General features: G+C 38.6%; 1 protein-coding gene across 1 annotated transcript; it reads left to right on the forward strand.

The window, feature by feature from the left end:
- The first annotated feature begins 647 nt into the window (after window positions 1-647).
- On the forward strand, window positions 648-10,095 carry LOC125885001 (glycerol-3-phosphate dehydrogenase [NAD(+)], cytoplasmic-like). Its single transcript, XM_049570354.1, has 8 exons — window positions 648-1,011; window positions 1,615-1,792; window positions 3,389-3,529; window positions 3,781-3,919; window positions 4,102-4,214; window positions 5,201-5,434; window positions 6,246-6,352; window positions 9,562-10,095. Exons 1-8 carry the CDS (start codon window positions 935-937, stop codon window positions 9,656-9,658), a joined length of 1,086 nt encoding a protein of 361 aa, XP_049426311.1. The 5' UTR covers window positions 648-934; the 3' UTR covers window positions 9,659-10,095.
- Window positions 10,096-12,463: the final 2,368 nt, after the last annotated feature.

The following is a 12,463-nucleotide window of genomic DNA, read 5'->3' on the forward strand; positions in this document are numbered from 1 at the left end:
GTACTTAAAGGTTTTTTTTATCATTAATCTGACAATATTTACGATAAATAAAAAACATAGATAAATAATAAAAGCACGCTTTTAAAAAATATGTATACTTACAATATTTATAATGATATTTTTGGGGCTTTTTAGCCTTTAATGACAGACAAGCGTGGGGCCACAGGCTGGAGTCGAGCGTAATAAATCCCCCCCCCCCCCCCCCCCCAATAAATAGGAGTTGACATATCACCCTGACTAAATTAAAAATACAAAAAATAAAAATAAAATAAAGTCTTGGCTCTTAACTGTCAATGACCAAGCACAATCTTTTTTGTTTAAATATATATATATATATATATATATATATATATACATATATTGCATATTTACTATTTAAAATGATCATAAAACATGATAAATAAAATAGAAAAATAAATAAGCAAATTTATTAACAATTGTATAACTTATGTACCGGTATATATTTTGCGTTATTTATTAATTTCTATGAGTATATTTGTTTAGGCAGTATGTAGTGGGCAAGAGCGGATACAGTTTACTCCATACCGGAAGTGTCATGTTGTCTGAGTTGGCGTCGGTTGGCTAGGAAGAGCCAGGCTGGGCGGGTTCCTTTATTTCCACTCAGTACTTAATAATATATAACCGTTAAAACGTTAATGGAGTGTATGTCATGTTTCCCTTTCTTCCTCTTGACTGCATCCATTCAGCTTTACAAAATAAATCCAGCTGTTAAGTATAAAACCGTATTAACACGTGTGAAAATGGAAAAAGCCAGTGTTAAGATGGCTGTGGTACTTGTTGCACCGCGTTATCATGTTATTTCCACTTTAGAGAAAGGAGTGGCGACAGAGGGGAGGGGTGAAGCAGTGGGAGAAATTCATAGGGCGTATGAGGAAGTTATAATAGACGTGGGAAAAAAGAACAACAGGATTTTATGTTCAGCCGGATAGCGAGCTTTACCACTTTGAAAATGCCTGCAAAGAAAGTCTGCATCGTCGGATCTGGAAACTGGTAACTTTGCATCCGTCTTTTACATGCATCACAAACAGTACCGCTGTTTTTAGACTATAGTTGCAGTGCACTCGCTTAACTGAATGCGGAATGTGTAATTCAGCAGATTTATATCTGTAAAGCTAAGAGAGCAATAGATTTACGCCTTTATATTCCACATAAATAATGGAAGTAAACTGTTCAACGGCTGAGGATCGAGCCCGCCTCCTCCCTTCTGTATCCTACACCATCCTGAAGGCGATAAGCTGCAACGTGAACATCCTGTAGCTTAGAGAAAAAGGCAAATAGAAGTCTGATTGTTCCTTTGAGTAAAAGCGCCCTTTGGATACTCAACGGAAGTTTTGCCTCCCAATGCACCAACATTACATCGTCATGAGTCTTTTTGCAGCGTGCATATGTCTCCATAGGGAGGTCGTTTTGTTCCCCTGCAAATCAAACCTTTATTTCACCTGATTATAAAGTAAAATTCAAACCAGTGCAAGCTCTTGAGATCTATTTTAGCTTACCATGATCCACTCTGACTCATTAGAGTCTGCATCTGAAATGTTCTGTTGAATTTTAACACAATGCTGACTGTCTTCTCATGTCCTTTCTTCCCTCCAGGGGCTCCTCCATTGCCAAAATCATAGGGCACAATGTCAGAGCGTCCAACCGATTCGACCCAATGGTGAATATGTGGGTTTATGAAGAAATGATCAATGGGAGGAAGCTCACAGAGATCATTAATACCGAGCACCAAAATATCAAATATCTGCCAGGCCACAAGCTCCCCAAGAATGTGGTAAGTGCTCTAATGTAGGGTTTTTTTAGACACACTAAGCCCATCCTGTCTCAACATGTTATGCAATTCACTGTTATCTTGAAACATACTTTCCTTGTACAGTAAGACATTACACTGATAAGATAACTTAACCTTGACCCATACATGTCATCAAGTTCATCTACCTTTGATATGTAATTCTGGGAGTCTCATTGAGGCTCACATAAATTGTATTCATGCAAGAGTCTGCTCACCTCAACAACATAACGCTTAAGTGCAAAACAAAAGAAGCATTCAGTGGCAGCAAATACATACTGTCAGAGCGGACACGTTGTCTCAGAAAAGAAAGTGTCTTTCATAATAGCTACTGGTTAATTTATAGTGATTTATTTACGTTATTTCTCCTCTTTTTTCATATTGAGATATTTTTCATGGGACTATAATTAGGTTTTAGTTTGTTGTGTAATTTCCCACCTGTGACTTTAAGGGATAACTTTGGTATTTTTCAACCTGGACCCTATTTTTCATGTTTTTGTGTCTAAGAGACTGATTGGAAAACAGTTTTTGAAACTGGTCCAGTATTGAGCGAGACTGCTGCAGCAGGCAGCTGCAAAAAAGGCTGCAATGTAACCACTTTGGGCAATCTTTCATTGTCAATTTATGTCCACTAAGAGTGTTTGTTTTTGGCTCTGACAGGCTCAGGTTGATATCATAAGTGTCTGAAGACATTATGGAAAGGATCCCTACAAAGATAATCCTTGAGATCCTTTTTGCTTAACCAGAAACAGCCTTGAAATCACTATTACAAAACCCACCAGACTCCATTTTTAAAAAGAGCAATTTTATCGTATATATATATATATATCGTTTATAGTAAAACACACTTCATTCAAAGTCAACAGAAACAAAATAGAACTCACAAAAGCCGTTTTGGTTTGTCTTTTGCTGTTCCAACAATCACCAATTCTGGTTTGGTTGAAAAAAACTCTTCATTCACCCAGTTAGATGTGAAAATATGCTGTCTCTATAGACGCTAAAATTACTATTAATTTAAATGGAGTCTGGTGGGTTTGATGATGATGATTTCAGGGCTGTCTCGGGTTAAACAAAAATGATCTTACACTTCAACAAAAAGGTTTATCTCTGTGGGGATCCAATGTTGTCAGACACTTAAACTAATAATCTGAGCCTATCAGTAGCAAAAACAAACACTTTTAGTGGACATAAATTGACTCTGCACAAGTGCTCCGAGTGGTGACACTGCAGCCTGACTAGTTTAGTTTTTTGCTTTATTTTACTTTTCTTTTAATTGTATTGACTGACATAATATTTCTTTGTGCAATTAGTTTTTTGTTATTGTTATGGAGGTTTATTACCTGTTTGTGCTCTGTCTTTGCTCCTGTCATGCTTTAATGAATATTGATTATTATTATTAGTAATAGTAGTAGTAGTATTTTTGTTATTATTAAAAAGTAAAAATCATATGGGAGCTGAGATGGTTTAATCTGAAACATAATAAATGTAAAGACAAAAAGCAGCCCTGTTTGTAGACATGTCCTGTGCCACGTTGGTACTCTGTGATGCAACACTCTTAAAGGACTAACTTTGCCACACCAGGTCGCCATTCCCGACATCACAGAAGCTGTCAAAGGAGCAAAGATCCTTGTCTTTGTAATCCCACATCAGTTCATCAGCAACATCTGTGATCAGATGAAACCTCACATCACGGAGGGCACCATCGGGATATCGCTCATCAAAGTAAGATCCTGTCATTGCTCTCCATGTCACATTTCATCACAGCCAAAAGGGGAAGCAGGGGATTATTGTCACCTGACTTTGCTTCATATTGTCCGGTGGCCACGACATCACGGGACGTTGGAGTTGAGCAACACAGACAGTTATCACAGTGAAACCTAAAGTGTCTGTTATTATTACCTCATGGCCATCACACTCTCCAGGCAAGAGGTTATGGGTACAGAATCTGTGTCTTATTGGTTATCATTGTTCAGGGTATCGATGAGGGACCAGATGGACTGAAGCTCATCTCAGATATAATCAGGGAGAAACTAGAGATTGAGGTCAGCGTTCTGATGGGGGCCAACATCGCCAGTGAGGTGGCAGATGAGAAGTTCTGTGAAACCACCATCGGTTAGTCACTGTTTTTCGTTCTTCATTCAGCTGCATCAAATTTTACTAATGTGGCTCACATGCACATGATTTAACATTGAGAAACCGATACTGTGTGGTGGTCAGAGAGTGACAAAAACACAGTGGTACTTTCCTGTTTTACGAATATTAAGTGTCTTCTTCATAAACTGGTTTAAATACAGGGGCAAAAAATGAGGCAAATGGCCAAATCCTCAAAGAACTGCTTCAGACTCCCAACTTCCGCATCACTGTCGTAGAGGAGAGTGACACAGTGGAGCTGTGTGGAGCTCTAAAGGTAAAAACAACCACACGTAGTGAATATCAAGTGTTATTCCTCATTAATGGAATACTTCACCCCCCAGATGACTGTTTGTATATCAATTACTCACCTGTTACGTTGAATTCTTAAAGAAAATTTTGTTTTTCTCACATGCCTTCCCAGTCAACAAAGAATCCAGAAATGGAGAAAATTATTAATGAATTGAGGTCACAGGGGTCCAAGTTTAACAACATCTAAACTTTCTGAAAACATCCATTTACACTCTCACACAGCTCGTGCAGTGTAATCCAAGTCTCATTTACACCCCAAACAGATGGTAAACCAAACTAAAGTGAAACATAGCTATGCTCTCTTCAAAGACTCCATTAAAAAAAAGAGTAATTTTACTTTGCTGAACACAGGAGCTGCTGGTGTACTGCTGCCTCAATTAGTTAGTTTGTTTGTTTGTTTGTGTTATTGTGTGACTTTAGTGGATCCAAACTTACCCTTGAAAGCACCAAAGTCGCACAATAACTCAAACAAAGTAACTGTTTGAGGCAGTGGTAGACCTGCAGCTCCTGTGTTCAGTGAGGTAGAATTACTCTTTTTGTCAATGGAGTCTGGCTTTGAAGAGAGCATGGGTAAGTTTTATTTTCTTTTTGGTTTTAAATAGTTAAGTGAGTAATAATAAGGTTTTAGCAAAAATGCATGAGCATATGACTGGATAAATGAGACTTTATGAGGCATATCATTTTAGTTGTGTGAGTTTGTAAACAGATGTTTTGATATAGTTTTGCTGTTGTTAAACGTGGACCCTTATGACTTTATTAACAAAGATTTTCTCCATTTTTGGAGTCCTTGTTCATCGGAGAAAAACCTTTTCTACACGAATTCAGTGTAATTTGGGGTTAGTAATTGATATACAAATCGTAATTTGGGGGGTGAAATATTGCTTTAATAGAAGTTCCAAATTTAAACTCTTCCCTCAATGTGTTAATCAAGAGTAAAATGTTGCCTGTCAGAATATCGTGGCAGTAGGTGCTGGCTTCTGCGACGGCCTCGGTTTTGGTGACAACACTAAGGCGGCGGTGATCAGGCTGGGTCTGATGGAAATGGTTGCCTTCGCCAAGTTGTTCTGCAAAGGCCCAGTGAGCTCCGACACCTTCCTGGAAAGCTGTGGCGTTGCTGATCTCATCACCACTTGCTACGGGGGACGAAACCGCAAAGTCGCCGAGGCCTTTGTCAGAACGTCTAAGGTAGGTCCCATTACATCATGAGTCTGAGTAACTTGGACATCATTGGTGGCCTCAGGGTTAACTCTACCCACCTCTACTTAACTAATTCAGATTAACTTTTATAGTTATGATAACTTGTCAGTTACAGCAATTTGTCACATGATTTGAATTTAGAAGACTTAAAGGGATAGTTACCTATAGGGCTATTTATTAATCTAGATTGTTTTGGTGTGAGTTGCTGAGATATCAGCCGTAGAGATGTCTGTCTTCTCTTTCTCTCTCCACACCTTCTCGTGTTATATTGCTTAGAGAAAGCTCTACAGGCAAGAGGAATAATGTGTTATGATTTTGGGGTGAACTGTCCCTTTAATCTTAAAATACAATGTCACCTCTTTTAAGGAGTGCATGGCATTACTTTGATCTTTGGATCACTAGTCAGTTGCTAAACCAGTACTTGTTAAACCAGTGCGTCACTGCATATTTAAAACAGCATATGTCATTGCCAATAATCACTATGTGTTTCATGTTCTTTAAAAGCTAACCAAGAAACATGAACAATGTGTGATGCATTTTTGATTTTGGGGTGAACTGTCCCTTTAAAATAGTTGCAAAACTATATAAGTTATTTTGAATATATAATGTAGAGGCCATGCATTTCAAGATGATATGATGATAGTATTATGGTAGTTGTCTACTTTTTACTGTACAGACATGTTCAAGGGCTAAATCTGAGCTCTGGAGAAAGATGTATCGCTCAAAAACCACCTTAGAAGATATCTAGAATATGTCAACAAAACAACATTAAAACTGTTTCTGTATTTCTTTTCTGCAGTCTGTTGCTGAGCTGGAGGTAGAAATGCTCAACGGGCAGAAGCTGCAGGGTCCACAGACCTCAGCTGAGGTCTACAAGCTCCTACAAAAGAGGGACATGGTCAGCATGTGAGTCCACATGCTTCTGTAAACTGTTACTGGGTCTTTTTGGGTATCAAATGTTACATAAAGGCCCATTACCTTAAAAAAAACACGAGTCAAACTGGACTACAGCTGCAAAGATTAAAGGCGGATTCAGGGATTACCGAGAATTCATTTTTTAACTGAACACACACCAAAACACCGCTCCCGTCAGTGCTCCTTCAGAAGTTCCAGTAATATATGGTTTGTTCCCATTTACAGAGTTAGAGTTATACATGAACTAGACTTTAAATTTTTTTAATGCACATACTTAATGGACAACTAGCGGACTGTAAGGAGATATTCTCTGAATCTGACAAAAGTTGTATTGGATTAGTTTCGTTGATTGCACCATAAATCAATTAGTCGATCAACAGAAAACAAATTGGCAACTATTGAGCGCTGAATTATCATTGTAGTCATTTTTTCTAAGTCAAAAAGCCAAATATTTGCTGGTTTCCTGCAACTTGAGTGTGAGAATTTGATTTTTTTTTCACTGTCATACATGATAATAATCTGAATATTTTTGGAGTTTTGGATTGTTGGTCAGATAACATTCAGTTTGAAGACGATACCTTGGGCTCTAGGAAATCGCACAGGGTATTTTTTAATAGCTTCTAGAGTTGTTCTGATATAGATACCAGTACCAGACATGCCTCTAACACTGCCTAAAATACTGGAGCAGGTATTGGCAAGTACTCAGTTTTCCCATTTGTCAACTCTTCTTCGTTGCTTGTAAACAGTAGCCTACACAGCAGGTTGTGCTACTACTGTTTTTTAAAGTTATGAAAAATACTTGATTTTTCCCAGTTTTGACTCCAACCAACGACTCTTTGCTTCATGTCATACCCCCTCTCCCCCCCACATTTCTTTTGTTTTTATTTTATTTGATAGGGACGATACAACACAACAAAGTTCCAATAGAGAGTATGAGACTGATGTGTTGCACAGAGTCTATAGCTATTGCTAATTTTCAACTCTTGTCCTTAGTTGGGGTTTTACATATAGACATTCAGTGTTGGTAAAAGCACAATAAAATACATATCCCACAATCAGCATACTACAGTACACACACACACCTAAGTACATACACAGATCAGCCAAAACATTAAAACTACTGACAGGTGACCTGAACAACATTGATCATCTTGTTACAATGCAATGTTCTGTTTGGAAACAGTGGGTTCTGACATTCATGTGGTTTCCACCTAACATGCTCCACCCACCTAAACACCAGTGCACACTGTGGCCCAATCCCAAACCACTCCCTACCCACTACCACTTCACTACCGAGTGTCCCTCCAAATCAAGTTAAACTCGCAACTGCGGAGGGCACTCCTGATTAAGGGGAAGTGTATGAAAGAGAAGCCAAACCATGGGGCAGCCTCGCTACTCTACCGGAAGAAGGAAGCAGATGTAACCATGGATACCGACAGACGCATTGTGAAAGCAAAATAGAGCAACAGGCTATAAAAAAAACATTTAAATATTAATTAAAATTAGTTATATTAAAAATAAACTTGGATAAGTTAGATAAGAGATACAGTGCAGTGTAATCAAAGTCATTAACTTGTTCATATTTTCTAGACACAGTTTACACATTTACAGATTAATTCATCTGGGCAATTTTACCTCCATCTCTGCTTTGCAGCATTCCTCTTTTTTAGTGAAGAGACACTCATTTTTAATCCGTAGATCGATTAACTGCTTTGTTTTTTCTTCTGTCCCTGTGAACACGGAATTATATATATATTTTTTAAATCGTGAGAATGGGATGAGGAATTTTTAGACAGTTTTAAATAGTTTATTTAAGCATATGGACGTGTAGGTTTTCATCTTTTGACACCAAACATTCTGTGAGTTTGTTTGAGACTGTAGTGTCTAATTATGGGTGACACACACATAAAATATGGATCCCATACTGTTTTATTATAAAATAAATAAATAATTATAAATTTAATAATAAATAAATTTTATGATTTAATGATTAACTTTTTCAGCTGCTATCTTTACTTACTTTTACTTACTCTTAAGTATGATCCAGAAATATATTCTCCCTAAAAGTCACATGATTCTGACAATACTGATTCATTTGTTTATAACTGTACAACAACATTAGAGAGTGCCAAAATGATCACAGTAGTACCCTGAAACCCCCTCAGTCTGCTGAAGGTTACTGATGATCACGTGGGGACACTCGTTAGTCTGTTCCAATGTGCGTTCACTGAATGCCAGGGAGGACTCTTGCCTTGCCTCTGCAGGATCCTTGGATCTTTGACTTTGATCTTTGACTTTTAGAAACACCCATCCACTGACAGTTCACACAGGTGTTTTCAGTTCTGTGCCAGATTCTTCTCAGGACTGAGAGGCCGTTTACACGTTGCGGGCTATTTTCATAAACGGACATTTCACCGTCTCCGTTTTCAAAAAGATCTTCGTTTACACTTACCCGTGTATATATACACAACAGCATGCCAAACCTGTAGGTGGCAGTGTAACGAGAAGCTCAAACCTTCCATGTATCCATTGTCACCATAGCAACATAGGTCGCACTTTTGACACAGGCGCAAGTTACGGCGCATACTGTGACGTCGGCTGCCTGTAACTCCGTTTATCTCCATTTATCTCAGTTTACATGCAAACGCGCAACCGGAGTTTTCCAAAATCTCCACTCTGACCGGAGTTTTTAGAAAGACTCGTTTTCAGAGGAGAAATCTCCGTTTGCGTGTAAACGAAGGGCACAAACGAAGGAAGATGTCTCCGTTTATCAAAATCACCGTGTACGTGTAAACGGCCTCTGCGTGGAGATGACTGCTTGACAAACATTTCCATCACTCACTCCCTTGTGGGGTTTGTTGCATCTGTGTCTTACATGGGTTTTTATAATTAGGGCTGAACTACAGCCCAATAAAGCCCAGGACAAGGAGACAGTAAAGCTTGTTAGAATCAGAATCCGTAAGGGTGAAAAAAACTTGTTCTTACAGCTATGTAGAGTTTGATGTCATTATGTGATTGCGCACTGCTTTAACCATCTTCACCTTGAGCAGAGATCTAATCAGCCACATGTGAAACACCTGGGACATCGTTTAGTCAGTCTCATTTGATAAGCTGGCATGTAAAAACCTTTGTGTCCTCTATCTGTGTCCTCTACCAAACATCCTTTAAAATTAACCCTGAGTGTCTGCTTCCTTCTCCAGGTTTCCATTGTTTTCTTCCGTCTACCAGATCTGCTTCGAGGGCAAAGAGGTGAAAGAGTTCATCACCTGTCTGCAGAACCACCCAGAGCACATGTAATGTCCACTGCTGCACCTTCAGTAGCAACTTACTGCCACTAGAGGGCGGAAGAGATTCATCAGACAGAAACGCACAATTCAACAAAGCAGATACAACCAAGCGCACTTTTACTTACTGTTTTTATTGGTGATAGTTCATAATGGAGTTCTCTTGACTTTAAAAGGATTTATTATTGATTTTGCTCTCATTTTGTTTAATATTCTTTTAGCTGGTAGCTGCAGGTGTTACAATACAGAGCTCCTATTAAAGCAGATCACTCCGCTTCTGTTATTGTCAAATATATGAATTTTGTATGGGAGTACAGAAACACAACCATGTTTGTCTGATTTACTTTTTACTACATGACAGTGAGATTACAGTCTCAAAATTTTTAAAGGATCGTGTTTATTTGTCAAAATGTGGGGTCTTTTTCTCAATAAAAATAATCTCAGAGGAAATTGAACACTGTCTTTTAATTTCTAAGGAGCCAAAATATGTCCAGTAAGTTGTGGCACTTGAAAAGGGTCCTTAAATGGGAACTTGAAGCTGATATTGACCCCTGTGTTTGCAGCTCTGATAGAGTTTTGTGTTAGATCTCACAGTCGGGCTGTAATGGGCTGAGGCTGCTTCCCACGGGAGCCGCAGTAACTTGGTATGAGAAGGCAGATTAAAGAACAAACAGAGTCCTTGTCCCTCCATCTCAACCATGTTAGAGATCAGACTGGTGAGGCCTTTGATAGTCTACCACTGTCTGCCTCTGTCTGTCTCCCATCACTGTTTCTACGAAGTATGTCTATTTCTGTGTCTATTTATGTCTGACTCCTTCTTATATATGTGTGTGTGTGTGTGTGTGTACACACAAGAGGACTTCATCTCAGCATGTCATTCATTTCTGTGAAAGAAACAAAATGAAACTGTTATTTTTAGTTCCAATAATTATTCAAGATATAATCTTGATCTCAAATGATAAGGGCACAATGAAAACCTGGACACAAGCATTGCTTTCAGTCTCTGCTAAAGAGGCTCATACTGCGTTAGGGGCCATGCACATGACGCATTTTTTGCGCTCTCAAATAAATTGTTTTCAATGTTGACGCGTGGCAGGCACACTCAAATGCCAGAACGACGCCGTCGTGACGGCTATGACAGTTTGTGGTAACGAAGAATGTATGAAGAAGATCATTATAGTGTAGAGCTGACTGAACTTTCCATCTGTCCCACGGACAATAGGCCTACACACTTATAAACAGTGTCTGGATGTCTAGCTCTGCACTCAGGATTTCAGGTAAATATAAGGTACTTGTTGCAAAAGTCGATATCCATGTTTGTGTATAATGTACTTTGATTTGAAATTAAAGGAAGATCTCATCCCCCAAATGAACATTTGTATATCAGTTACTTGTCCCTTGTTGGGCTTGATATGTGAAGATGACTTTTTTTGCTTGCATGCTTCCATGGTGAACGAAGAATCCAAAAATGTAGAGAATTCTTGTTGAATTGAAGTCATAGGGGTCCACATTTAACAACAGCAGAACTATATCAAAACATCCTTTTACAAACTCTCACAACTCCTGCAGTATAAGTCTCATTTATCCTGTCATATGCTCAGTACTTCCCAAGCACGAATCCTGGGGGGACAGGGCGTTCTCCATCGCTTCTCCTACCCTCTGGAACTCACTCCACAAACCCATCCGAGACTCCTCCTCACTCTCCATATTCAAAAAATCACTCAAGACTCAGCTGTTCAACACTGCTTTCAATCACTGACAGTTTCTTCTCCTCATCCCGTATTTGTTCTCTTGCTTGTCTGTTTTTTTGTTTTGTCCCTAAAAGTAAAACATCTAAGCTCTCTTCAAAGTTGACAAAACAGTGATTTTACCTTGCTGAACGCACGAGCTGCTGGTCTACCACTAAATCCAAACTAACCCTTCACAACAGTGGTTCCCAACCTTTTTCCTTAAGGGACCCCTTTTCTTTCATTGAGTAAACTGACAACCTCTGACCAAGTGACAGTTTATGGATAAGAAATACCTACAATGCATAACAATAACAGTGCACAACAACTGTTAAACTGTACAATTAACCTAAATTGTGAACCCAACAACTGCAGGACATTTATGTAAAACAAGCGATATGGATGAATCTTGAGTAGATTATTTTCTGTGAATTTTACATCAGAGATTTCCTGATATTATCATCAACATTTAATATGATTCTCTGTCTGTATTATGTATTTTATTTTATTATTGATAGGAATCTTTTTTGACAAATTCAGTGTTTCCTTCTCTCTGACACTCGGCCATTGTTCTGAATCAGAATCAGAATCAGAAATACTTTATTGATCCCCGAGGGGAAATTATTTATGTTACAGGTGCTCCTTGCAAGAGAGGAAAGATACGTGAAAATATAAGAAATTTAAACAATAGTATTAACAAATATATAGTTAAATAAACAGGAATTATTAACAAACATAAATGGAAATAAATATATATATGTACATATATATATTGTAAACTGAACAACTAGCTCTTTAGAATTTTTTTACTGCGTACTTTTCTGAGGGACCGTATACATGCCGTGTCTTTAACCACCTGGAAAACGTGAAGTCAGGTGCTGGGTGCTGCTCTCATGTCTTTTTTGTGCCAGCTTGCAAGAATGTGGGGGCAGGTTGGGTTTTTTTAAGTTTTGTAGGACCTCTTAGAAGAAGGCTTCATGACCTCCTACGAAGCTTTGGTGACTCCTAGTGGGGGTCAGGACCCCAGGCTGAGGGTTTTAAAATACGATTAAACATCGATTAAGGCAGTGGTAGACCAACAGCACCGGCGT

Source organism: Epinephelus fuscoguttatus, linkage group LG24 (genome assembly GCF_011397635.1).
Source record: "Epinephelus fuscoguttatus linkage group LG24, E.fuscoguttatus.final_Chr_v1".
In the NCBI taxonomy this organism is placed as follows: domain Eukaryota; kingdom Metazoa; phylum Chordata; class Actinopteri; order Perciformes; family Serranidae; genus Epinephelus; species Epinephelus fuscoguttatus.

What these genes read in the sequence shown, in the direction of transcription:
- LOC125885001 (XM_049570354.1), top strand. Translation starts at nt 935, where the DNA reads ATGTTCAGCCGGATAGCGAGCTTTACCACTTTGAAAATGCCTGCAAAG. An exon ending in ATCGTCGGATCTGGAAACTG is followed by an intron (nt 1,012 to 1,614) that starts GTAACTTTGCAT and finishes TCTTCCCTCCAG; the next exon opens with GGGCTCCTCCATTGCCAAAA. An exon ending in CCTTTGTCAGAACGTCTAAG is followed by an intron (nt 5,435 to 6,245) that starts GTAGGTCCCATT and finishes TCTTTTCTGCAG; the next exon opens with TCTGTTGCTGAGCTGGAGGT.